General features: G+C 53.8%; 2 protein-coding genes and 1 pseudogene across 2 annotated transcripts; 1 reads left to right on the top strand and 2 right to left on the bottom strand.

Annotated features, from left to right (window-relative positions):
- Positions 1-1,775: 1,775 nt before the first annotated feature.
- Positions 1,776-5,888, bottom strand: LOC140684811 (uncharacterized protein C15orf39 homolog). Its single transcript, XM_072934015.1, has 2 exons — positions 3,804-5,888; positions 1,776-1,861 (listed from the first exon to the last, which is right to left on the bottom strand). The coding sequence occupies exons 1-2, from the start codon at positions 5,842-5,844 to the stop codon at positions 1,776-1,778; spliced, it is 2,127 nt and encodes a 708-aa protein (XP_072790116.1). The 5' UTR covers positions 5,845-5,888.
- Positions 5,889-6,615: 727 nt separating this feature from the next.
- Positions 6,616-12,922, top strand: LOC140684810 (uncharacterized protein C15orf39 homolog; annotated as a pseudogene).
- A 4,284-nt stretch (positions 12,923-17,206) lies between these two features.
- On the bottom strand, positions 17,207-23,311 carry LOC140684809 (uncharacterized protein C15orf39 homolog). The gene is made up of 2 exons (XM_072934014.1): positions 21,167-23,311; positions 17,207-17,334 (listed from the first exon to the last, which is right to left on the bottom strand). The coding sequence occupies exons 1-2, from the start codon at positions 23,223-23,225 to the stop codon at positions 17,207-17,209; spliced, it is 2,187 nt and encodes a 728-aa protein (XP_072790115.1). The 5' UTR covers positions 23,226-23,311.
- Between the last annotated feature and the right edge of the window lie 4,105 nt (positions 23,312-27,416).

Here is a 27,416-nt window from a genome sequence, read left to right as displayed (position 1 = left end):
AGGCCTGAGATGGGTCCCATCCAAATTTGTCCGGCCATATGTACCTAAACACCAGACCAACAAGAAAGAAGATCCTGAGGTGAGGCATGCAGCCCTCCGACGACGGAGAAAGTCTCCCCCTTTCCTTTCCAGTTCAACACTTTCCCTCTCAGAGCCTTCCCTTTCCCCATCCAATTCCCTAGACTCGCTCTTCCCTTTTGATTTAGATCTCCCCTCCCTAGAGTGCTAATTTACGTTTCAGTTGTTTTTCAGACATTCACCTTGCCCAGGACCCAACCCACAATGTCAGCGTCAATGAGCTTCATCCCTCTCACAAGTGACTGGCTGAGGTCGCTTTTGAAGGATGGGGTCTCACGGTTGGATCCAATCCATTTTGGAAACTGGACTTGTGTTGCTGTTAGCACTCATTGTTCTTAGTATTAGTTTTAGTGTTGTTAAAAATTCAAATTTAAAAGCCATCAACACCACCATTCATATCAACCACGCCGTCCTCGCTGCCCCATCAGAGGCAAGCAGGGAGCCGCTCAATGCCAAACATCCAGAAAAGAACCAAAAAGAACACCCAGAGGACATCTGGTTCGACGATGGGGAGCAGGACTGCAAATCCCCCGTTTAAGTTATTTTCCGTTCTTTTCTTTTTAAATAAAAAAGAGGGAGATGTAGATTTGTGCTTTTTATGCTTATTACATTTGTATTAGGTATAGGTTTGTTCCATGTACCCCCGGTCCTGTAACGGTTCACCCTGGGTTTTCCCGTCTTTCCCCGCGGGTCCGTTGTCCCCAAAAATGCCGAGTCACCTTGTTTACCCCAGATGCCTGTCTGTCACTCAGCGTCCCTTCCCCCCCACCTAGAATCTTCCACCCGGGACGCCGGGTGATAGGCAGAGGACCTGGGACCCTTCCCCTGCCCGTCATTCTTTGGATGTACCCCCGTATCCCACTACCCTCAAACCCCCTGTGGCTTTACCCCATTGGCTGCTCCGGTTCTCCCCCGTTCCGTATTTAGTTCATTCGATTGGCACGCTCCACTCTTTCTCCTGGCTGGCTCCAGCGCGCTCCCCCCACTCACGCCGCTCCGGCAAACGCAGGCGTGGCACGTCTGGTTCCCTTCGAATTATTGTTTTCCCCGCTGGATTACAATAAAACAGAATTCGCCCCCTGGAGAAAGACTCTCTTCATTAAATCGCCGTGGGGTCGCTGACTGCTCTCCGAACTCCGACAGCGCTGCCCAAAGCCTGCGAGGTTAAGTGGGAAGCGCTGGAAATCTGCCCACGCCCCTTCTCCCCAGGGCTAGCCGGGGCAAGGGAAAGGCAGAAGGGAGAAGAGCGCATCGGCACTGGAAAAAACCAGGCCAGCTGAATTGGATTTGTGTTACCTTGTCCAGTTACAGATTAGCTGTACTGTGACAATTCCTCCTTTCCTTCTTATTACAATTGCAAAGTGTTCTCTGTTATCCTACCTGCAAGGGCCTTTTGCAGCCAGGGTGACAGAAGGCAGCAGGGCTCTAATTTGAAGGAGGCCTTTTACCTAATTTGACAAGCGTAGAACCCCTCAGCCAGAGATGTGTCTCATGGACCCCTGGAGTTGTAGCATTCACTTCCAGGAGCTCTTAGGCAAGATCATAATCCTTCAGGCTAACAGGCCACAGGTTAACTACTTAGAGTTACAACTTACCACTTAAAAATGAAACCACTTAAACCTTAGGGCCATTAGAAAATACCCAACTTCTAGAAAAACATTTTGTAAGCACATAGAGTCCTGAAATGAGCCATAGCTTCAATCGTCCCAGATGTCCGTGAGGGAGGTGAACAAGTTGTCTCCATCACTGTTCTGCACATGGCTCCACCACATCTCTTGAGGAGCTATTGGAGAATGCAGCTTGTGGCCCCAGGCAGGAGAAATGTGGATATTCTAAGTTCAGTCAAAGAGAAAAAGAGAAAGATTTCTGCCAGGCTAAGCCTGGGAAACTGTCCAGGAGGAATGTAAAAAATGTATTATCTTGCTTTCCGTTCATATTGTTTATCGATATGTTGTGCTGTACTGATCTAAGTCCAGTGTACCAATCGTGTGAAAGGTTTTCACTTTGAGACCAATGATATTTCACCTTAGGGATCCTGGTTATAAAAGAGGAACGCTACTTGTTAATAAAGTTCGTTCTTTGCCTTCTGACGATGGAGTCTCTTCATTCCTGTCCCTACCTCAACAGCCACAGAGGGACACATGTGGCAGGTACCCAATGCGTTCCTGTGTCTGTTGAAACACACGCATGTCCCCGCCCTTACAGGTGATGAGATCCCACGTGCCTCCCCCGCTATTGGTGAGAAGGTCTCGCACCATTACCTTGGGTTTGATCATTGCCAGATTGTAGTGATAGAAAGTGATTTAAAATGACTGGGTTCTGCGACTTTTCTAATACTCTCAAATGATTTAGTGTATAGATAGCTTTAGCTACTCCGCCCTGTGGGGATTCACAACACATTCCGCCCTTTGGTTTTTCAAGTTTCCATTCTCAAGTGCCATGTGCTCTTTTCACTATGGCTTGTCCTGTGCTGGTTTGGGAATACCAGTGGGGTGTGACACACTCCAGAGCTGTAGGAAGTGTCTTGTTTTCTGTGAAGTGCAAACAGGACCATTGTCTGTTTTGATGGACAGGGGAAGGGGATACCTAAAGCAGCAGAGGCTGAACGCCAATGTGTGATGGCATCCTGACCCCTTTTGCCTGTGTGTGCTGTAGCCCATATTGCTGATGAAAAAGTATTAATGGGTAAATGTACATCTTTTAGACATCCAAATTCAGGGATGTGTGTGATATCACTTTGCCAGACTTGCAAAGCATGTAGTCCACGAGGGTTCATCCCCATCTGCAGTGGTGCAGTGTGGCCTTGGCAGTCAGTGCAGGTGCTAACAATGTTATGAGCCTCTGTGTCTGACAGCTGGGATTGCCCTTGTAAGGCCAGAACACCTTGGTGAAAGAAATCAGGTGATGCCTTTGCTTGTGCTGGCATGTCTGGCTGTGGTGCTGTCCAAGCAGAGCCAGCTAGCCGGTCTGCTCGAGCACTGCGCTCTGTGATGAAATATGGTAACTTTGTTGTGACTTCTGAGGTGTAGCATGTAATAGGGCAAGTTCTGGCCAGTATGGTATGGTGCAGGGTTTTTAGGGAGTCAGATAGATTTGCACTGTCGATTTCCTCTAGTAGTGCTGGATCTAATCTCTGTGTGATATCAGCACCATAGGCAGAGTCAGTCACGGCATTTAGAGGAATGTGGGGAAAACTTTGGAAAGCCATAGCTACAGCACACCGTTCTAACTGCAGTGATCCATTTTCATGACCCTCCAACATTTGCCACTCGCCTTCCTCTTTCCATGTCACAAGGGCTTTTCCTATTTTCCCAGAGCCGTCAGTAAACACTGTAGCACCTTTTAAGGGTGTTCAGCTATTTAGAGGTTTTAGAGGAAATGCGGTTTTTTTCCACTTAACTTCAGCAATCTATGGCTTGGTACATGGTAAGTGATTTGTCCAGAAAAACTTTGCCAGGCACTTTGCAAAGCTGTGGATTAGCAAAACACCATTCAAACTAACAATATAGAAAAGTTGTATTTAACTGTTTTAGACTGCAATGCAAGATGTCACCAAAAGCATGTATTCTGTCACTATCTGTTAAAACCAGGCAGGGCAGTGTTCCTTATCTCTTCCATGACCCATCCTCTCTCTGGGGAGATATCTTCTGTTAATGGGCCATTGAGTGTCACTGCATGACTGATAAGATTACATCATCCAATTGTGAGATGCAACCCCACCTTACCTTCTGCAGCCTCTTTCTCCTCCTTATCCGCTCGGTCCAGTGTCCCCTCGGCAAAGCCAGGGGGTCTCTGGGTGTCCCGAGCTTCCACCAGTCTCTTCTTGAAGCTAAGGTCCAGCACCATTTCCTTAGGGGATGGCTCCTCAGTGCCCACCCTGTCAGGGCTCCCCTCCTGAGACTCCAGCTCTTGGGTCTCAGCCTTTGGCTTTTTAGGGATGCTCCCATAACAACTTTCCTCTTGGCTCTGCTCTGCATCACTGCCTGACCTCAGGCTGGACACCACTGAGACATCTCTGACAGCAGCAGGCTCCTGGCTGCCACCCGTGTTTTGGGGTGAGGAGTCCTCCCACAGATGCTTCCTGCAGAACAGAATGAGGTCTGTGACCTTGGCCCTCTCCAGATACTCCTGGCAGGGTGCCAGGCTGAAGACGTTGTGGATCACAGGCATTGGTGGGGAGGATGACAATGCCTTGGTGTCCCTCAGCTCTTCCAGCCCTTTGACGGGGGTCACGGACAGAGAAGGGCGGATGAGGTCCTTGGCTGCATCCTTGACCTTGCAGGCATTTCCTTCCCCTGGTCCCCCATGGGGGGTGTCCTGAGGGGCCGGGCTGCTGTTCCTCCTCCCTTCGTACTGGTGCCCCTCCTCCCTTTGCCTGGGTTTCTCCCAGCTCCCTCCTCTCTCGGGAAATGTCTCAGCCAGCCCACTGGAGCCCCCAGAAAGCCTCTCTGGGGTGCAGACAGGCTGGAAAGCGCTGCTGTGCCTCGGTGCTGCTCGCCACTGCGGACTGTCTGCCCCGTGCTGCTCACCACCCGGCTCCGTGCCGGGAAAGGAGGCGTGGAACGTGGATGCATCGCCCAGGCTGACAGCAAACCCTGGGTACCCGGTGTTCCTGGGCAGCTCAGCATCCCTGGCTGGCTCAGCATCCCTCAGCGCCGCCCCCAGCCTGGCACCCACTGTCCTTGGCACGTGGGGCTCCAAGGGGCTGGGAAAATAACTGCTGGGATCTTGGGGCTTTAGGTAGATGCTGGGAAAGAGCTCCCTGCTTGCCACGTAGCCAAAGCTGGGTAGGGCACTGGGCTCCCCCACAGTGGGAGCTGGGCAGTGGTAGAGGGGGCCAGCTCTGTGGGGTGAGAGCAGGTATGGGTGGGGTGGGTAGCACATTGCTGTCATCTCCTGCATCACTGAGCTGCTGTCAGGCAGCTGGAGCTTGGGCCAGGGGACCTCTGGCATCTTCTTCTGACTCTGGGCAGAAGGATAACTTGCTTCCAGGAACGGGGTGCTGGGGGGTGGCCCGTGCTTATCAAAGGTGACACAGTAGTGGGGTAAGGCAGTGGGGGAGCTCAGCTGCTCCCTGGAAGGTAGGGCCAGGCTGGAGGGGGGCAGCAGGAGGCTGTGGTTGGTGCAGGGATTGCTCCTGTGGGGTTTGCTTGGGTGCAGAGGGTGGGTGGCCGGGGGCAGGGCCCAGTTTACCTTCCCTGGTCGCTGCTGCAGGCTCTCTGCTTGTTTCCCGAGTAGCAGAGCCATCCTGGGAGCCAAGAAGGAGGTGGGGGCACCGTACACTGGCTTGGGGACTGCTAGAGGAACTGCCTTCTTCACCACCACCGGCTTCTTCACTGCCAAGGGGCACCTGGGGCTGTTCAGCTTCTTTCTGGGCATCAGCTTCTCCTGCCTTATCAGGCTGTCCTTGCTCTTCCAGCTGTCCAGGGGCTGCAGCCTGGTGTCAAGGCTCTCTGGTGGGCACAGCAGGAAGTTCTGCAGTGGTCCCTCAGCTGGCACGGGCTGGCTCAGGGCACCGGGGCCGTAGTGTAGGTAGGCGGCCGTGGGGCTCCAGCCAGCTGGGGGCTGCTCGGGGCCCTTGGGGCTCTGCAGTGGGCAGGCAAAGTAGGAGCCCGTGTAGCTGAAATGACTTTCAGAGCCAAGGTGGGGCACAGGGCTGCATGTGCCTGGGATTTGCCAGGGCAGGAAGCCGGTGGCAGGCTCCAGACGAGGCAGCTTCTTGAGAATCACAGGGTCTGCAGGCTGTGAGTACCGTTTTGAGGCCATTTATAGGTTGGTGTCGGTGTCCCCACAGGAGAGCTGAGTTGGCCTTCCTGGAAAAGAGAGAGAATAAGTGTCCTGGTTTGAAGAGCAAAACCAGTGAGAGGCTCTAAGCCAGAAATAGAATTTACTAGGAAAAAGGGAAAGAAGAACTAAATATATAGAATAGCACAAAAGAAGAACAACTGGCAGAGTTTGAGATACAACCTGACACTTGCTGGCTAGGGCAGTGGTAGCAGATATGGTTCTGTCCAAGCAGTGGTCCTGTAGACTGATGTAGTTTCCCTCTGGAGGTCCAGTGAAGAGAATATCTCAGCTGTTCCTCTTGGAAGAGGGGATCTGCTTGCTGTCTGCACAACCCCGCTTATATCCTTGATGGCATCATTTGGCTCCTCCCTCTGGGCGGAGCATCTCACAATAGAATGCTGTGATTTTATCAGTCATGTGGCTAAAAGAATGGGTCCTCCTGGAGGGACATCATTTGGCTCTTTCCCTCTGGGTGTGGCATCTCACAATAGAATGCTGTGATCTTATCAGTTAAGTGGCCAAAACAATAGGTCCTCCTTGAGGGACTTATCTCTGAGTCACGAGATAAGGGAAGAAAAAGGAATTGCAGCTCCAGGTAGTAATGGAATAAACCCCAATATTATAACTTAGGACACCTTTAAACAACCTGGTGTTTGGTATTGCACAGTTTAAAACAGATAAAAGCCAAGCAAAGCTCAAAAGCCGCAGCTGATGTGCTGTGGGCACTGCCCAGCGGATCATCCCGTAAGGATGGAGAGCGGGGAGAATCTGGCGGAGGAGTGAGTGCCACTTCAGGAGTGCGGGCAGAAAGGAGGGGCAAGAAACCGACCGGAGAGCAGCTGTTACCAGAGCGCCCTGTCCCTGTGGCACTGTCCTGCCATGCCATCAGACTTTTTCTGCCACCGGCAACAGACACGTTTGTGCTGCACGCAAGCCCGCCCGCGTCACGGCACTGGAGCCATCGCTGTGCTCCGCGCTCCATATCGCCGGTAACGCACTCGGCACACCCCTGCCTGCGGCTGCAGCCCAGACACCGCTCGGCAAACCCACCAACGGCGCGAGCAGAGCCCAGAAGTGAAGTGGCACCCAGTGCCGAAGCGCTGGTGGGAGGTTGCTGGTGCCCAGGACCATGGGATATGGTACCCTGCCACATACACAGCCAGGGCTCCAGAAGTCCAAGGGACGTTTTTCATTATTAAGCTCACAACATCCTAACGGAGGGAAACCAAGCTATCACACTCTTGCTGACCTGTGAGAGAACTCTTCTGCCACACTGCCGGTATCGGTCACCATCTCTGCCTATGATCTGGTCAGCTTCTGGAGGAGGGTAAAGCCGATTGCCATTGCGGATGGGGATCTTAAAGGTGCAGAAAAGATATCTGTGCCCATGCCCCCACTGCCATCGCGTGGCTCACAGCCTATGGGTGGGATGATTAGAAAGGAGATAAAGGGGAGAGAGAGAGAGAGAGAGAGAAAGCGAGAGAGAAAGAGGTGGGAGGGGGTAAGAGCTACCAACAGAGACACAAAATCCTCATTGTCCAGCCAGCCAATAGGTCTGTCTTGTCACATCAGGGAGAATCTCAAACTCTCTGGTAAACTCAGGGGTCTTTTATAGTCTTCTGCCAGGTCGGGGGAACAGGAAGGTATGTGGAGGGAACAGGTACAGGACAGTAGAGAATAAGTCCATTGAGAACACGTACAGACAGTCCAGTTCCGAACAGGACAAACCAGTCCCAGCAGTGAGCAGGACCCATTGTTTCAGGACTGGTTCCCGTGGGAAAGCAGTCTTGGTCCAGCGAGCACATTTGCAGGTAACACTTGGCAGACATCCCGCTTCAGTCAGGCCAGTGCCCCTGTGTTAGAATTGTAAGGGTCTCAGTCCTTAGGGGGGGCTTCAATCTGCATTCTTGATGGTGCTCATGAGGCAGATGAGGGATCTTTGGACCGTCTCTTACAGATGTCATGGAAAAGCAACTAATGAATAATGATGCAAGAAATCAATTAATTGAAAATTGGCATGGGATAGTGCAAATGAGGACTGCAAAAGGCCTATAAATTTGTTACCAAAAAAAAATCCATCCTTAAATAAATTAATTAATACACCTGCTAAAATTGTGGCTGAATCAGATAGTATTGCTTTGTCAGCTGATTCTGTCTTGGTTTGAAAGACAAGTGTCTGCTAATGAAGGCAGGAGCCTCCCTTGAAATGGAAAATGTAAACCCCTCCCTCCAAATTGTTACAGTTTAGAATTTAATGGGCCCTCAGGCAAAGATATGAGAAAAGAAATAACAGTTCTTCACTGTTACGTATAAATTTAAAAAATCCCTACAATTTAATAGGACGATTAAAGAAAAATGCAGTAGTACAAAAAAAAAAAAAAAAAAAAACACTGACATAGTCAGAATTTGACTTGACACCCTGGGGTCAGGGTGTTGTTTGCAGTCCGACTAAGTGGTGGCTGCAGTCTTCCTCAAGTGACAGGTGTGGTTCTGTTGAAGCAGTGATCCTTTAGAAGGGTGTAGTTTTCCTCTGAAGATCAAGTGGTGAAGTAGACGGGTCTGGTCTTCCTCTGGGAATCCAGTGGAAAAGGCTGCCTGTAGTGTTGAAAAGTCTCAGATTGTATCCAGGTAGGAATGCTTGGCTCCTTCCCCTGGGTGGAGCATCTCACAATGGGATGATGTAATTTTATCAGTCATGCAGTGACACTCAATGGCCCATTAACAGAAGATATCTCCCCGGAGGGAGGGCGGGTCATGGAAAAGATAAAGAACACTGCCCCGCCTGGTTTTAACAGATGGTAATAGAATACCATAGAATGCTTTTGGTGATATTTTGCATTGCAATCTAAGACAAGGCCTCTGCTGCCCACAGCTTTCTCTACTGCCAGCAGCTCCTTCCACTGCCTGCAGCTTCTCACAGCCCGCCCAGCTGGCTGGCAGCAACCTCTGTTCCTCCATCACTCTGCAATACCACGGCACCTTGTTATCCTCACACAGGCACCAAATGTCGCTGGGGCGTTGGAGACAGGAATGCGACAAGCACACACCGTGCTCCTGCAGCAACAGCCAAGGTTTCTTTTCTGAAAGGTCTTTTTATAGGGGTTTCAAATCTGCCGCTCATACAAGCAAGAGTGACTGAAGATTTTAACTCCACCCAGCTGACTGGCCAATGGTAGGAGGGCATCCATGATTCCAAGTGATTGAGTGAGGTCCCCTGTTTGAACGTAATTCCAATCTATCATTAGTACACTTGGGGACTTGTTTACTTCTACCTTCTGATGAGCTGGGCTGGTCGAGTAAGTGTCTGTTGGGCCCAATTATCTCTGTAGCTTTAGACCAGCAGTAGCTGTCACACCCCTGTACCCAGGGAGGAGAAACAGCAGCCCGGCCCCTCAGGACACCCCCCATGGGGGACCAGGGGAAGGAAATGCCTGCAAGGTCAAGGATGCAGCCAAGGAGCTCATCCACCCTTCTCTGTCCGTGACCCCCGTCAAAGGGCTGGAAGTGCTGAGGGACACCAAGGATTTGTCATCCTCCCCACCAATGCCTGTGATCCACAATGTCTTCAGCCTGGCACCCTGCCAGGAGTATCTGGAGAGGGCCAAGGTCACAGACCCCATTCTGTTCTGCAGGAAGCATCTGTGGGAGGACTCCTCACCCCAAAACACGGGTGGCAGCCAGGAGCCTGCTGCTGTCAGAGACGTCTCAGTGGTGTCCAGCCTGAGGTCAGGCAGTGATGCAGAGCAGAGCCAAGAGGAAAGTTGTTATGGGAGCATCCCTAAAAAGCCAAAGGCTCAGGCCCAAGAGCTGGAGTCTCAGGAGGGCAGCCCTAACAGGGTGGGCACTGAGGAGCCACCCCCTAAGGAAATGGTGCTGGACTTTGGCTTCAAGAAGAGACTGGTGGAAGCTGGGGATACCCAGAGACCCCCTGGCTTTGTGGAGGGGACACTGGACCGAGAGGATAAGGAGCAGAAAGAGGCTACAGGAGGGAAGGTGGGGTCGGGAGAGGGTGCACAGCCCCGGGTGCCTGAGGCGGACTCTGGGGACAAGAGCAGCTTCCAGAGCTCAGCCAACTTCATGTTCCAGAAATACAAACTGCTGCCCTCCCTCCCACCCAGCACTGAGCCCACCCAGCAGGATGGAAGCTCTCAAGCCCCCCAGCCCAGCCCCTGCAGCAGCACCCCCACACCAGCTCACTCAGCCTTCTCTCCATCCCGCACCACCCTGTTCCCACAGTCTGACCCCCAGCTCAGCATCATCCTGGCCCCAAACCCTCCCCAGATCCTGGTTTCCAATGCCCCCTCCACTTCGGTGGAGGAGAAGGTGTTGGTGGTCCAGAAGGTTGGTTTCTTCCCTCACAGACCCCCCCGGGGCAGTACTTCACCTCCCTGCACACCTTGCTCTGTGACACCATTTCAGGCTCAGTGTCCCGCTCCTCCCCGGAGCTCCTGCAGGAGTGGCTGAAGAAAGCAGAGCTGGCAGAAGAGCTGGGAGAGATGCCCAAATCCCTGCCCAGCCCCAAGAACGGCTCCAAGGCTCCCAGTCCTCAGAAGCCCAGCAATGGCAAGGAGATCTGGCTGGCTTATCATGACGTGGGCAGGCTCCTCACTGACCTGCTCTCCCAGCTGAAGACCTTCATGTCCGCTTGCCCTTTCCCCCACGTCGTCCGGGCGGGAGCCATCTTCATCCCCATCCACGTGGTGAAGGAGAAGCTCTTCCCAACGCTGCCCGGGAGCTTAGTGGACCAAGTGCTGCAGAAGCACAAGGTGGAGCTGTGTCCCACCACCCTCTCGGAGGAGAGGCACCTGAGGGACCTGGAGCTGAAGAGCTGCACCTCCCGCATGCTGAAGCTCCTGGCGATCAAGCAGCTTCCTGAAATCTACCCTGACCTGCTCAACCTCCACTGGCACAACTCCATCCGGCAGCAGCTCCGTAGGTAGCCCGGCATCTCCTGGGGATGGGTCCCTGGGGCTCTCCCAGGGATGTTCCAGCTGTGCTTGCCCTCCAGGTGCTGCTGCTGCTGGGGAGCATCCAAAGGTGCCTCAGCATCCCTGTCCTACCGAGGGTTCTGCCCAGCTTTTCCTCTGTGGGCTGTGGAGGGGGCAAGTTTGAACTGTAAGGGAGAAAACTCATCCTGGGGGTATTGAGGAGGTTTCAGACAGTTCCAGACCACTTCTGCCCATCCAAGGGCGCAGTGTCAGACCTGACACCCATGGCTGTCCCATCCAGCTGGTGACTTCACTGCTCTGTCCAGATAACCTTTTGTGTCTGCTCAAGGCCATTAACAGCAACTTTATTTCTTCCAGGTTTAAGCTCAGATTCTGGCCAGCCTTCCAAGTAGGTAACTCCTCTTCCACATGGGTTTGTAGGAATTGATGGGGTTGTTTTGTTGTTTTGTGGAGGTGTGTGTGTGGATTTCATGTGATGATGAGCAGCTGGAGGTGGCTGGGGAGGCTCTGCTCCCTGGGCTGGGCTGGAGCAGGGAATATTCGGGATGTGAGGATCTGCCCTCCCTAACCACTCCTTCCTCTCCCAGGTAGCCCTGGCACGGAGGCACTGAAAACTGATGGCAAAGTGACAGCCATGGACAAATCAGGGGAAAGGAGGCACTGAGGAATGTGCCAAGGGCAACAGCCAAACGGTGATGGGAATGGGAAGGTCCTGAGTCCCCAGAGCCGTGGATGCTGAGACCACCAGCAGCCCTGCAGGCAGGTGCTCAGCTGCCACCTGCATCCGGCTCCTCCGGGATGCTGATACCTTGCTAGGGACCCTCTGGGGATGCTGCTCAGGTGGAGGACAGCTCAGTGGTGCTCCAGGGACACACAGAGGGATGCTGCTGGAGGGTTATCCAGGCCCGCACATGGGCTCGAGCCCCTCACAGCAGCTGGAGCTGCTTTTCTTTGAGTGGATCATCTTCCAGTGCATGCCCTGCCTTCATCCATGATTGCCCTGGTGAGCTGAGTGGGAATGGCTGGAGTTCCAGAGGAGCTGGAGCAAGAGGAGCATGGAAATGGCCACAGCACCGTCCCCAGCCTTGGAAAAAGGGACTGAAGGGATGACATCCCACCTCCTCCTCTCTGAATGCCCCCTCCTGCTTTATCCACGCCATTCCCAATAACAATCCCCTTCCTCTGGCATTTTCACCTTTATAGTGCCACAAAGACCTGGCACAGCAGCAAGGGCAAGGGAATGATGACTTCCATAGTCTCAAACTAAGTTTTTTGTTATCATAAATGAAGACATTTTACAAATGTTCGGGATTTACCTTTATAAGGAGCTGCTGCCTTCAGGTCATGTGTTTTGGGTTATTTTTTTCTTTAAATGCTGTATTTTATATGTGTCTTTTTATTTAAACTAAAAAGCTGCAAGAAAGATTTAAAGACTCTTAAAGAAAAGAAAACCAAATCGCTTTGCATCCCAGATCCTGCCCCAAAGGAGAACATGGGAGATGCATGTTTAGGGACCACCTTGGTGCCAGACCTTGGAAGGAGGGATCCTTTCATCCCAAAGGGTTACGGGCATGCCAGGAGGGATGTTGGCATCCCAGGACTAAGGGACAGCCCCTCGCCCTGGGGGCTGCAGCAGGGTACACAGCAGAGGCCTTAAAAACTCATTGCTCAGGTGTTCTTCAAGCTGCTGTAGGACATGGAGGAACAAAACAAGGGTTACTCAAGTTTCATTTCACTACAGGGGATATTTATTTTAAAGTAAGAAGATGGGGTGGGGGGGATGGGTAGAAATGACCCTACCCAGACTGTACTTATTTTAGCCAAAAGGTGTGTGTCCTACTGGGGGTTTTCTGGGGGTGCCCTCCTGTTTTATTGTGGGCATGGGGTGGCTGTGGATGGGATGGGTAAGGGGTATGCTGCTCTTCTCCTCACTCCCCCCCACCACTCCATGCCTGTGCACAGCCATTCAGAAAGCAATGTTTGTAAATAATGTTGGTTTTGTACATATATATGGTTCCAGGAAAAAAAGTTCCTTCCCTTTATTTAATTTTTTTGTAAGAATATGAAAAGTTGCCTCACCTGGTTTAAAAGAGTTTGGCTTGTTTCCAGACATGCCCTGCTTCTGTTTCTGTGTCCCAGTGTGGGCATAACGGGATCTCCCGGGGGTTGGAGGGTCCCCAAATCCTGATGCACTTGCCCTCTTCTGCCTGCAACAAGCCACGAGCGCTGTGCCCAGCCCCTCTGTCCCATCACTGCAGGCTGGATCCAGTGTCCAGGATGCCACCACAGGAGCACATCCCAGGCTCCACAAACTCCCCAGGTGACAGCCTGGGAAGAGGGTGCTGGTGGGTGTCTGAGCATCAGAAACTGGGCAGGAGAGTCTGGGGTGCTCAGGGATGCAGCCTGGGCTGACCCAGTGGGGGCCCCTGAGTTCCTCCCCCTTGTGAGCCTCCATCAGGCACAGAATCTGCCTGATCCCAAAGGCCAAGTGCTGCAATCCACCTCTGTCACCCCAGGTAGGGGAGCCCAGCAGGTGAGCACTGCCATAACCATGCAAGCAGGGAGTTTTGGGGAGCAGCAGCAGGGTTTGGGGATCATCCTGTTCAGAGGGACAGGCCCAGCCCCTCCTGCTGCTGCTGAGTGCTGCATGAGGATCAGAGGGAAGCTGAGACCCCTCCAGCTGCACCTGGGAGAGTGCAGAGGAGTTTGTGTGTTAATTTGGGACAGCTGGAATGGAGCCACATCCTCCCCCTGGGAATGCAGATAAAAGGCAGGGTCTGGCTGGGCCTTGGTGCTCTCTTCTGCAGGGGTGCTGCCAGGTGAGGGGTGCTGGTGGTCCTGGCCCTCTTTGGGGTGGTTTCTGGGGCCAGGTGTCTGTTTGGGGCAGGGAATGAAGTCATGTCTGAGCCCAGGGCTGGTTCCATCCCTGTGCTGCCCTGGGAGCTTCCCAGGAGGTGCTGAGGCTTGGCACAGGCTTTCCTGGGCTGGGAGGCTGCTGGGGAGCAGGAGGGGGTTTAATGAGGAGCTCTGGGGATGGGAAGCTTGGGAAGGGGCCAGGCCCTGGGATGTGGGAGCTGCAGAGCCCCACCCTGAATCTGCTGCTGTCCCTCTCCACAGCTGAGCTCTCGCCGTGGCCCTGCCAGGATGAGCTGAGGGGTTGGAGCACCGAGCCCCCCAGACGTTGCTGCTGCCCTGCAGGCAGGAACGATGCTCCGTGCTGAGAGGGAAGGGGCTGCGGGCACAGCCCCGTGTCCTGCTGCCCGCGGGGCTGTCCCTGCCCGCAGGCTGTGGTGCAGCGCCTTCCTGCTGCTGGCCGTGTGCGTGTGTGCCACTGCTGTCCCCTACGGCCTGGGCGCTCTGGCTGCTGTCACCTGGGGTCCCCCGGGCTCCTCTGCCTCCCAGCGAGGGGCGGGTGACAGTCTGGTGACAGCACGGGGGGACCGCCTCTCCTCGGGCTGCTTCCCGGGGCTCCCCGGAGTTGTGAGCCCTGGGGCAGGTGCTGGGGGACGGAGCCTGGGGACAGGGACTGCGGCCACACGGACACCTCGGAGCTCCCTGCAGCGGCAGCCTGGCCCTGGGGACAGGGAAGGGCTCAGGCTGGGCACAGCAGTGCCTGTCAGGCTGTCCCTCACACAGGGGCCTGGCAAAAGGGAGCCTGCTGCCTCAGCTTGGCTCTGCCAGCCCGAGGGTGTCCCCAGTCCTGGCTCCTGGCGCAGAGCAGGACCAGGCTCACGCGGTGCCACACAGATGCCAGCAGTGACTTCAGCCGCTGGCCTGGGGCAGCGAGTGGGCACAGCAGAGCCCCAGAGCCCACAGAGGGGGTCTGAGGCCACCTCCAGAGCTTGGAGTGAGGCGGCTGCTGGGGTCCCTGCCACCTCCCAGGTACGGCTGCAGCCTCCTTCCCTCCCCACAGCTGCTCCTGGCCCCTCTGCAGGGGCTGCAGTGACACAGGGGGCACCCAGCCAAGTGGTGCCGCTCCAAGGGGCTGCTGCAGGGTCTCAAGTCCCACCCGATGTCCCCACAGGGACACTGACGGGTGCTGGCTCCTGGAGCCCCAGCACGGCAGAGCCGGTGGTGGACTCTGCTCTGCCCAGGCAAGGGACACCCAGCTCGGCCGGGCTGAGCCCTGGCACGGTGGGGATGCCCCCTGCCCTGACACCAGAGGGGCTCGGGGGCACTGCTGGCACTGCCCTGCCTGGGGCAGCTGCTCCCTCGGTGGGTGATCTGCTGGCCCAGGTTCCAGGAAATGGCTCTGGACTCCTGGGTGCTGTCCTGGCATCACTTCCTACCACTGCCACAGCTCCTGGTGCCCACAGTCAGCAGGGGCTGCCTTCTTCCCTGCCCACGGTGGAATCTGGGGCTCCTGCTGTCACCTCGGGGACACAGAGTGAGTGGCCTTCTCCCCCTGCACTGCCGATGTCCCCTGGAGCCTCCCCAGCACAGCCCAGGGCTCCCTGCCCTGCAGGTCCCACCGTGCCTGGGATGAGCTCCACAGCCATCGGTGCCATCCCAGAGCTTGGACAGACGGCCATGATGGAAGGATCCAGGCACAGCAAGCCCGGGACACCATCCGTGGGCCCCGTTCCCACTGCAGCAGGACCTGCAGGGTCCAGCCCTGCCAGCCCAGGCTCTGTGCCTCCCCCCTGCTCCCCACAGCCAGCTCTGCAGCGTGTCTCTGAGCCTGGGCACCGCCCTGCCACCCGCAGCAGCGTGACATCTGCATCCTGCCCGCCGACTTCTCCTGGTGCTGGGCGTGTGGCCAGCTCCCTGCTCAGCTCCCAGACCCTGGCTGTGCCCACAGGAGTCACCCTCGATGCCCACGTCGTGTCCAGTGGCCCCAGCACTTCCCAGCGCTCCTCCCCAGACAGGGAGCCTCTCCCTGCAGGCACCAGAGCGGCCTCCAGCCCGGCTGAGCTGCTGAGCAAGGGCAGAGCTGGCTCCCCAGGGATGGAACCCTACCAGAGCTTCCTGCAGGCAAATGTCCTCGAGTTCCTGTGAGTGTGCGGCTGCTGTGGGGCTGGGTTCTGAGGCAGCAGTGGCCTGAGGGAGCCACCCTGGCCCTAAGGCAGTCCTGTGTGGCAGAGCAGCTGGTTACACGTAACTTTGACAGAGACTCTGTTCTCTTGGGAAAGGTGTATGCCAGAGGAATGGCTGCAGCCATAACCAGCACGTGTGAAAGAATGTTTTTCCTTTGCTCCCAGAAGGCTGGGAGGTGGATGTTGGAGTGAATGGCTGATAAGGGCAGCAACCTCTGCTCTAACCAATGCTTGTTGGTGTAGGCTGTTTTGGCTTTCCTCCTGGGTGCTCCTGAGACTTTCTTCAACCTTTCCCATAGCCGATATATATAAATACTGGAGTGTGTGTAATAAGGATGGATCCTGCTGGAAGCAGCAGTGGTCTCTGTTTTTGTCCAAGCTGCTGCAGGTTTGGCTTGGAGGGAAGGGTCAGCCCAGGAAACTGCTCCAGACAGGTCATTGTGAGGGGCTACACTCCCTCACTGGTGTCATCATCCCAAGGGATCCCTGTCTGAGTTCCTGGATAAAAGCACCTGGAGAAAAAAGAGGCAGCAGGTGTGCTGCCCACTGTCTCCTCTCTCTGCCAGGAATGGCTCAGTGGTGGTGCGAGGGGAGGTTCTGTTCCGGGGGGATGCTCCTGCTCCCACCAGCTCCCACCTCATCCGGACAGTCGTCACAGAGGCCAGCAAGGGAAGGAGCATCTTCAGCTGGCAGCTGGAGCCCCAGTCTGTCCAGTCCGGTGGTGAGTCCTGAAGCTCTTCCCACAGCAGGGCTGCTGCCAAGCACCCTCCTCGTGCCTCTCTCAAAGCCAAAACCCGCTCAGTTTGGGTTCCAGGCTTTTCCTTCCCTTGACATCCCTTCTCCTGGCCTGTGTAAAACCGGTGTGAGGGTGTCAAGGGTGGTGGAGTGCACATCTGGAGCATCTGGACCTGTGTGGGCCAGAGCTTCTGCTCGGCTCCCTGGCCTCCCCTCTGAGGTTCCCCCCTGCCCCGGGCACGGGGTATAACCGACCCCCACTCGGTGCCCCGGGGTCTTGGGAGCACACTTCTACAATAAACACGTGTTTGCACCCAAGCCCCGTGTCGCCAATTCATCTGTTCCCGCGCTAGAATTGAGCCTCGCAGAGCCAAACGGGAAAAGCGGCCACCGCTTCTCCCCCCCTCCTGCCATTCTGCCCGCAGGCGCCCGCCAGGAGCTGATGTCGCACGGCAACAAATGGTAGCAGAAGATGGCTATTTCCATCGACTTGTGAAAGGGGGAGAGAGAAAGGAACTCTGCCACCGCAAGAGCTCTGCAGACGCTAAGAGGAGTGGATTTGCCGGGCGGAAAAGAAACCCGAAGCTCCGGGGCCCTCTTCCGTCCTCACCAGCGTGCTCTCTAACCCGCCCGGTAACAGCTGCGCTGCGTGGGCAGCTGCACTGCAGGGGCCATGAGCCGGGTAGACTTACCCGAGGACAAAGAGGACAGTTTGGCAGTGGCTCGATGGACTGAGCTCGAAGAGTGGCCTGTCAGGGGGACATGCATTTGAATGGGGACCAGATGTTGACAGTGGCCGAACACAAAGTTTCAGGGGCGAGCTCTGGTTAACGGGAACACCCAGACTTCTGGGAGAGCCAAACCGCGAAAGAATACGGCCTCAGTTCAGCGTTATTTTCCACCACTGAGGAGAGAGATAGAGATTTCACCTCCCGAGCCAGTAGGGTAAGTTGGGTCAGAGCAGGGTGGGGACCCTGGCAGGTGGCTGAGCTACCTTTTTTTCTTTTCTGCGTTTTAACCACCATCCGTGTCGAGACGGGGGCTGTAGGCTTGCATGTCCCTGGCGGCCAGGAGGCTTTTTCTTTTCCAAGGAGGACGCAACCTTGCTCGGTCCTTTTTGGGGTAACTCATACTGGAAAGCTCCTTCTCTTTCTTGGAAAGCTGCCTTTTCTACCCTCTCCTCCCTATTCTGGGCTATGGGGGCAGGGGAGGGGTCGAAAGGACACCAGTGGGACAGAATTGTAAATGGCGACACATCAGCTATGGGAGAATTGTTAACATCCTAAGAGAGGCCCTTCACATCCACGCATTTCATTGGCTTCCAGCCGCGTTGGGCCCCTCTCCTGTAGATTTTCCCCTCGGCTTCTGTGAAGCCCCTCCTTCCCTTTTCCCCACAGACTTCCCCAAACCTTCTCCCTTGGGGATGGCAGTGGCTGAGCCGCCCCAAGCGCCCTGCTGGGCACTGGTATCCTCCCTTAGGGGTGGCATTGGCCGTGCCTCCCCAGGCGAGATGCAGTGCACCCACCACCCCCTCCCAAGATGGCGCTGGCCACGCTACAGGGACCCCATTTTCCCACCTTGACCCTTCTCTTCCGACCATGTTTTCCTGCCAGCCCCACCCATCCCCCAATGGCCCTGCACCATCCTGCAGCAAGCCAGCCCCTACTGGGGGGCAGGTGAGGTTGGATTAATTTCTCAGTCCTTCTTCTGGCCCACCCTCTGATGGGAGGGATCGCTGGAGGGGTCCCTCTGTGTTGCCTTCAGGGGAGGCAACGGCGACCTGGTTCGCAAGGAGCAGCACGGCAGCCCAGCCTAGTCCGGGCTGCTCAGGCTAATGACACACGCTGACACCAATGTGGTGGATGGTCGAAAGCATTTATTATCTTATCTCATGGGTTTAAATAGTCTTTGCTACATTGGGGGGGTTGGTAGGGAGTCCAGGGTTAGTCAGGAGTGGAAAACTACTGGGTTAGGTGTGGTTACATCTTCTGGGGGTGGTAGATAACGTGAAGCAGGGTGAGGGAGGAAGGGTCTTTCTTTCCGTCACATCCTGGGATCTTCTGTTCACCTGTCCCTATCTACTAAACCAGGCCAGCTGAATTGGATTTGTGTTACCTTGTCCAGTTACAGACTAGCTGTACTGTGACAATTCCTCCTTTCCTTCTTATTACAATTGCAAAGTGTTCTCTGTTATCCTACCTGCAAGGGCCCTTTGCAGCCAGGGTGACAGAAGGCAGCAGGGCTCTAATTTGAAGGAGGCCTTTTACCTAATTTGACAAGCGTAGAACCCCTCAGCCAGAGATGTGTCTCATGGACCCCTGGAGTTGTAGCACTCACTTCCAGGAGCTCTTAGGCAAGGTCACAATCCTTCAGGCTAACAGGCCACAGGTTAACTACTTAGAGTTACAACTTACCACTTAAAAATGAAACCACTTAACCCTTAGGGCCATTAGAGAATACCCAACTTCTAGAAAAACAATTTGTAAACACAAAACCAATTTGTAAACAGAAAAACATTTTGTAAACAAATAGAGTCCTGAAATGAGCCATAGCTTCAATCGTCCCAGATGTCTGTGAGGGAGGTGAACTAGTTGTCTCCATCGCTGTTCTGCACATGGCTCCACCACATCTCTTGAGGAGCTATTGGAGAAAGCTGCTTGTGGCCCCAGGCAGGAGAGATGTGGATATTCTCAGTTCAGTCAGAGAGAAAAAGAGAAAGATTTCTGCCAGGCTAAGCCTGGGAAACTGTCCAGGAGGAATGTAAAAAATCTATTTTCTTGCTTTCCGTTCATATTGTTTATCAATATGTTGTGGCACACTGATCTAAGTCCAGTGTACCAATCGTGTGAAAGGTTTTCACTTTGAGGCCAATGATATTTCACGTTAGGGATCCTGGTTATAAAAGAGGAACGCTACTTGTTAATAAAGTTCGTTCTTTGCCTTCTGAAGACGGAGTCTCTTCATTCCTGTCCCTGCCTCAACAGCACCAGAGGGACACATGTGGCAGGTACCCAATGCGTTCCTGTGTCTGTTGAAACACACGCATGTCCCCGCCCTTACAGGTGATGAGATCCCACGTGCCTCCCCGCTATTGGTGAGAAGGTCTCGCACCATTACCTTGGGTTTGATCATTGCCAGATTGTAGTGATAGAAAGTGATTTAAAATGACTGGGTTCTGTGACTTTTCTAATACTTTCAAATGATTTAGTGTATAGATAGCTTTAGCTACTCCACACTGTGGGGATTTACCACGCATTCCTCCCTTTTGTTTTTCAAGTTTCCATTCTCAAGTGCCATCTGCTCTTTTCACTATGGCTTGTCCTGTGCTGGTTTGGGAATACCAGTGTGGTGTGACACACTCCAGAGCTGTAGGAAGTGTCTTGTTTTCTGTGAAGTGCAAACAGGACCATTGTCTGTTTTGATGGACAGGGGAAGGGGATACCTAAAGCAGCAGAGGCTGAACGCCAATGTGTGATGGCATCCTGACCCCTTTCACCTGTGTGTGCTGTAGCCCATATTGCTGATGAAAAAGTATTAATGGGTAAATGTACATCTTTTAGACATCCAAATTCAGGGATGTGTGTGATATCACTTTGCCAGACTTGCAAAGCATGTAGTCCACGAGGGTTCATCCCCATCTGCAGTGGTGCAGTGTGGCCTTGGCAATCAGTGCAGGTGTTAACAATGTTATGAGCCTCTGTGACTGACAGCTGGGATTGCCCTTGTAAGGCCAGAACACCTTGGTGGAAGAAATCAGGTGATGCCTTTGCTTGTGCTGGCATGTCTGGCTGTGGTGCTGTCCAAGCAGAGCCAGCTAGCCGGTCTGCTCGAGCACTGCGCTCTGTGATGTAAGATGGTAAATTTGTTGTGACTTCTGAGGTGTAACATGTAATAGGGCAAGTTCTGGCCAGGATGGTATGGCGCAGGGTTTTTAGGTAGTCAGATAGATTTGCACTGTCAATTTCCTCTAGTAGTGCTGGATCTAATCTCTGTGTGATATCAGCACCATAGGCAGAGTCAGTCACAGCATTTAGAGGAATGTGGGGAAAACTTTGGAAAGCCATAGCTACAGCACGCCGTTCTAACTGCGGTGATCCATTTTCATGACCCTCCAACATTTGCCACTCGCCTTCCTCTTTCCATGTCACAAGGGCTTTTCCTATTTTCCCAGAGCCGTCAGTAAACACTGTAGCACCTTTTAAGGGTGTTCAGCTACTTAGAGGTTTTAGAGGTAATGCGTATTTTTTCCACTTAACTTCAGCAATCTATGGCTTGGTACATGGTAAGTGATATGTCCAGAAAAACTTTGCCAGGCACTTTGCAAAGCTATGGATTAGCAAAACACCATTCAAACTTACAATATAGAAAAGTAGTATTTAACTGTCTTAGACTGCAAAGCAAGGTGTCACCAAAAGCATGTATTCTGTCACTATCTGTTAAAACCAGGTGGGGCAGTGTTCCTTATCTCTTCCATGACCCATCCTCATTCTGGGGAGATATCTTCTGTTAATGGGCCATTGAGTGTCACTGCATGACTGATATGATTACATCATCCCATTGTGAGATGCAACCCCACCTTACCTTCTGCAGCCTCTTGCTCCTCCTTATCCTCTCGGTCCAGTGTCCCCTCCACAAAGCCAGGGGGTCTCTGGGTGTCCCCAGCTTCCACCAGTCTCTTCTTGAAGCTAAGGTCCAGCACCATTTCCTTAGGGGGTGGCTCCTCAGTGCCCACCCTGTCAGGGCTGCCCTCCTGAGACTCCAGCTCTTGGGCCTCAGCCTTTGGCTTTTTAGGGATGCTCCCATAACAACTTTCCTCTTGGCTCTGCTCTGCATCACTGCCTGACCTCAGGCTGGACACCACTGAGATGTCTCTGACAGCAGCAGGCTCCTGGCTGCCACCCGTGTTTTGGGGTGAGGAGTCCTCCCACAGATGCTTCCTGCAGAACAGAATGAGGTCTGTGACCTTGGCCCTCTCCAGATACTCCTGGCAGGATGCCAGGCTGAAGACGTTGTGGATCACAGGCACTGGTGGGGAGGATGACAAATCCTTGGTGTCCCTCAGCTCTTCCAGGCCTTTGACGGGGGTCACGGACAGAGAAGGGCGGATGAGCTCCTTGGCTGCATCCTTGACCTTGCAGGCATTTCCTTCCCCTGGTCCCCCATGGGGGGTGTCCTGAGGGGCCGGGCTGCTGTTCCTCCTCCCTTGGTACAGGTGCTCCTCCTCCCTTTGCCTGGGTTTCTCCCAGCTCCCTCCTCTCTCGGGAAATGTCTCAGCCAGCCCACCGGAGCCCCCAGAAAGCCTCTCTGGGGTGCAGACAGGCTGGAAAGCGCTGCTGTGCCTCGGTGCTGCTCGCCACTGCGGACTGTCTGCCCCGTGCTGCTCACAGCTCGGCTCCGTGCCGGGAAAGGAGGCGTGGAACGTGGATGCATCGCCCAGGCTGACGGCAAACCCTGGGTACCCGGTGTTCCTGGGCAGCTCGGCATCCCTGGCTGGCTCAGCATCCCTCAGCGCCGCCCCCAGCCTGACACCCACTGTCCTTGGCACGTAGGGCTCCCAGGGGCTGGGAAAATAACTGCTGGGATCTTGGGGCTTGAGGTAGGTGCCAGGAAAGGGCTCCCTGCTTGCCACATAGCCACAGCTGGGTAGGGCACTGGGCTCCACCGCAGTGGGAGCTGGGGGGTGGTAGAGGGGGCCAGCTCTGTGGGGTGACAGCAGGTATGGGTGGGGTGGGTAGCACATTGCTGACCTCTCCTGCATCACTGGGCTGCTGTCAGGCAGCTGGAGCTTGGGCCAGGGGTCCAGGCTGAGGCTGGGGACCTCTGGCATCTTCTTCTGACTCTGGGCAGAAGGATAACTTGCTTCCAGGAACGGGGTGCTGGGGGGTGGCCCGTGCTTATCAAAGGTGACACAGTACTGGGGTAAGGCAGCGGGGGAGCTCAGCTGCTCCCTGGAAGGCAGGGCCAGGCTGGAGGGCAGCAGCAGGAGGCTGTGGTTGGTGCAGGGATCGCTCCTGTGGGGTTTGCTGGTGTGCAGAGGGTGGGTGGCCGGGGGCAGGGCCCAGTTTACCTTCCCTGGTCGCTGCTGCAGGCTCTCTGCTTGTTTCCCGAGTAGCAGAGCCATCCTGGGAGCCAAGAAGGAGGCGGGGACACCGTACACTGGCTTGGGGACTGCTAGAGGAACTGCCTTCTTCACCACCACCGGCTTCTTCACTGCCAAGGGGCACCTGGGACTGTTCAGCTTCTTTCTGGCCATCAGCTTCTCCTGCCTTATCAGGCTGTCCTTGCCCTTCTGGCTGTGCAGGGGGTGTAGCCTGGTGTCAAGGCTCTCTGGTGGGCACAGCAGGAAGTTCTGCAGTGGCCGCTCAGCTGGCACGGGCTGGCTCAGGGCACCGGGGCCGTAGTGTAGGTAGGCGGGCGTGGGGCTCCAGCCAGCTGGGGGGTGCTCAGGGCCCTTGGGGCTCTGCAGTGGGCAGGCAAAGTAGGAGCCCGTGTAGCTGAAATGACTTTCAGAGCCAGGGTGGGGCACCGGGCTGCAGGTGCCTGGGATTTGCCGGGGCAGGAAGCCGGTGGCAGGCTCCAGACGAGGCAGCTTCTTGAGAATCACAGGGTCTGCAGGCTGTGAGTACCGTTTTGAGGCCATTTATAGGTTGGTGTCGGTGTCCCCACAGGAGAGCTGAGCTCGCCTTCCTGGAAAAGAGAGAGAATAAGTGTCCTGGTTTGAAGAGCAAAACCAGTGAGAGGCTTTAAGCCAGAAATACAATTTACCAGGAAAAAGGGAACAAAGAACTAAATATATAGAATAGCACAAAAGAAGAACAACTGACAGAGTTTGAGATACAACCTGACACTTGCTGGCTAGGGCAGTGGTTCTGTCCAAGCAGTGGTCCTGTAGACTGATGTAGTTTCCCTCTGGAGGTCCAGTGAAGAGAATGTCTCAGCTGTTCCTCTTGGAAGAGGGGATCTGCTTGCTGTCTGCACAACCCGTCTTATATCCTTGATGGCATCGTTTGGCTCCTCCCTCTGGGCGGAGCATCTCACAATAGAATGCTGTGATTTTATCAGTTAAGTGGCTAAAAGAATGGGTCCTCCTGGAGGGACATCATTTGGCTCTTTCCCTCTGGGTGTGGCATCTCACAATAGAATGCTGTGATCTTATCAGTCATGTGGCTAAAAGAATAGGTCCTCCTGGAGGGACTTATCTCTGAGTCACGAGATAAGGGAAGAAAAAGGAATTGCAGCTCCAGGTAGTAATGGAATAAACCCCAATATTATAACCTAGGACACCTTTAAACAACCTGTGTTGTGGTGTTTGGTATTGCACAGTTTAAAACAGATAAAAGCCAAGCAAAGCTCAGAAGCCACAGCTGACGTGCTGTGGGCACTGCCCAGTGGATCATCCCGTAAGGATGGAGAGCAGGGAAAATCTGGCAGAGGAGTGAGTGCCACTTCAGGAGTGTGGGCAGAAAGGAGGGGCAAGAAACCGACCGGAGATCGGCTGTTACCAGAGCGCCCTGTCCCTGTGGCACCGTCCTGCCATGCCATCAGACTTTTTCTGCCACCGGCAACAGACACGTTTGTGCTGCACGCAAGCCCGCCCGCGTCGTGGCACTGGAGCCATCGCTGTGCTCCGCGCTCCATATCGCCGGTAACGCACTCGGCACACCCCTGCCTGCGGCTGCAGCCCAGACACCGCTCGGCAAACCCACCAACGGCGCGAGCAGAGCCCAGAACTGAAGTGGCACCCGGTGCCGAAGCTCTGGTGGGAGGTTGCTGGTGCCCAGGACCACGGGACATGGTACCCTGCCACATACACAGCCAGGGCTTGAGAAGTCCAAGGGACGCTTTTCATTATTAAGCTCACAACATCCTAACGGAGGGAAACCAAGCTATCACACTCTTGCTGACCCGTGAGAGAACGCTTCTGCCACACTGCCGGTATCGGTCACCATCTCTGCCTACGATCTGGTCAGCTTCTGGAGGCAGATAAAGCCGATTGCCATTGCGGATGGGGATCTTAAAGGTTCAGAAAAGATATCTGTGCCCATGCCCCCACTGCCATCGCGTGGCTCACAGCCTACAGGTGGGATGATTGGTGCTGACACCTGACACCTGACACGTATGTTTCCCTAAATGACAGGTCCTCTCTGAACTGTGCCAGCCAGCCACCAAACACACACTGTGGTCTCTGGCAGTAGCAAGGATGTTAGTGTTTCTTACTGCCAATGAGATGACACCTTCAGATATTAAACAGACAGTGAAGCTGCTTTGTCCCCCAGTTCAATGGATGATGTTCGAGTCCACCTGGCAGCGATATGCAGAGGATCTAGGGCAGCGCAATTTAGAGGTACCGCAGCAAGATCCACCCTTTGGGGCTGGGGTTTCTCAGTTTATGGGACTGCCCCTTGTTGACAATCTTCAGTTACAGGCACGCCTACATCCTTGAATATTAGTACAGGCAAAACACTTAGGGATACAAGCCCTGCTGAAGATTGCAGACATGTCAGCACCAACCCAGAGGTATTCCATGATCAAACAGGGCCCCAAGGAACCATACATGCAATTCATAGAGAGGACACGAAATGCTGTCACAATCTGCAGTACAAGCAGGGGTTGTGATGGTTTGTTTTACCAATCTCAGAGTGCAAAAGACACACAGCTAAGGATTTCAGTATTAATCAAAACAAATGCACCTTTTATTGAGTGCCCACAGCAAATGTGATAGAAGGATTAGAAAGGAGATAAAAGATAGATAGAGAGAGAGAGAGAGAGAGAGAGAGAGAGAGAGAGAAAAAGAGGTGGGACGGGGTAAGAGCTACCAACAGAGACACAAAATCCTCATCGTCCAGCCAGCCAATAGGTCTGTCTTGTCACATCAGGGAGAATCTCAAACTCTCTGGTAAACTCAGGGGTCTTTTATAGTCTTCTGCCAGGGCGGGGGAACAGGAAGGTATGTGGAGGGAACAGGTACAGGACAGTGGAGAATAAGTCCATTGAGAACACGTACAGACAGTCCAGTTCTGAACAGGACAAACCAGTCCCAGCAGTGAGCAGGACCCATTGTTTCAGGACTGGTTCCCATGGGAAAGCAGTCTTGGTCCAGCGAGCACATTTGCAGGTAACACTTGGCAGACATCCCGCTTCAGTCAGGCCAGTGCCCCTGTGTTAGAATTGTAAGGGTCTCAGTCCTTAGGGGGGGCTTCAATCTGCATTCTTGATGGTGCTCATGAGGCAGATGAGGGATCTTTGGACCATCTCTTACAGCTGCCATGGAAAAGCAACTAATGAATAATGATGCAAGAAATCAATTAATTGAAAATTGGCATGGAATAGTGCAAATGAGGACTGCAAAAGGGCTATAGATTTATTACCAAAAGAAAATCCACCCTTAAATAAATAATTAATGCACGTGCTAAAATTGGGACTGAATCAGATAGTATTGCTTTGTTAGCTGATTCTGTCTTGGTTTGAAAGACAAGTGTCTGCTAATGAAGGCAGGAGCCTCCCTTGAAATGGAAAATGTAAACCCCTCCCTCCAAATTGTTACAGTTTAGAATTTAATGGGCCCTCAGGCAAAGATATGAGAATAGAAATAGCAGTTCTTCACCGTTATTTATAAATTTTAAAATTCCCTACAATTTAATAGGAAAATTAAAGTAAAATGCAGTAGTACAAAAAAAAAAACAACCCACTGATATAGTCAGAATTTGACTTGACACCCTGGGGTCAGGGTGTTGTTTGCAGTCCGACTAAGTGGTGGCTGCAGTCTTCCTCAAGTGACAGGTGTGGTTCTGTTGAAGCAGTGATCCTTTAGAAGGGTGTAGTTTTCCTCTGAAGATCAAGTGGTGAAGTAGACGGGTCTGGTCTTCCTCTGGGAATCCAGTGGAAAAGGCTGCCTGTAGTGTTGAAAAGTCTCAGATTGTATCCAGGTAGGAATGTTTGGCTTCTTCCCCTGGGTGGAGCATCTCACAATGGGATGATGTAATTTTATCAGTCATGCAGTGACACTCAATGGCCCATTAACAGAAGATATCTCCCCGGAGGGAGGGCGGGTCATGGAAGAGATAAAGAACACTGCCCCGCCTGGTTTTAACAGATGGTAATAGAATACCATAGAATGCTTTTGGTGACATCTTGCATTGCAATCTAAAACAAGGCCTCTGCTGCCCACGGCTTTCTCTACTGCCAACAGCTCCTTCCACTGCCTGCAGCTTCTCACAGCCCACCCAGCTGCCTGGCAGCAACCTCTGTTCCTCCATCACCCTGCAATACCACGGCAGCTTCTTATCCTCACACAGGCACCTGTAAAGACGTTTGAAAGTTCCAGGACAGTTTGGGTGGATACAGACAAGAGATCTCTGCTGAATGCTCTTGGAGGATAAGGTTTATTTGGGATTGAGAGAGGCTCTGCCTCGAGCTGCTAGACACAGCATGTGGCCCGGCCTGAGGTGATGGGGGAGGGGTGAGACAAAGGGAAGAACAGGGACTCCAGGAGGGGGAATCCAGGAGGAGGGAGGAAGTTCCAGGAGGGAAGGGGAAGATCCAAGCGGGCGTCTGGCCCTTTGGAGGCCCCTTACCAGGGGGCTTCAAGGTGGGCTGGAACAGGACTTGGGCCAATGGGGTTACAGGCACTTGATGTTTCAGGGGAGGGTTACAGGTGTGGGGTGAACTATACATTCTTGGGGGTGAGATGGAACAGTCCATTTGACTTTTGGACCCCTCTGTAGGTAAGGTTATTGTCCAGCCAGGGGGGGCATGATATTCATCCTGGCTGTACTATTGTGGTTCTTCTGCTAGACAATCATATTTATCTATCCTTCCCAACATCTCCCCT

This window comes from Taeniopygia guttata, chromosome 10 (genome assembly GCF_048771995.1).
Source record: "Taeniopygia guttata chromosome 10, bTaeGut7.mat, whole genome shotgun sequence".
NCBI classification, from domain to species: Eukaryota; Metazoa; Chordata; class Aves; order Passeriformes; family Estrildidae; genus Taeniopygia; species Taeniopygia guttata.
This window is presented reverse-complemented; position numbering and strand designations above follow the sequence as displayed.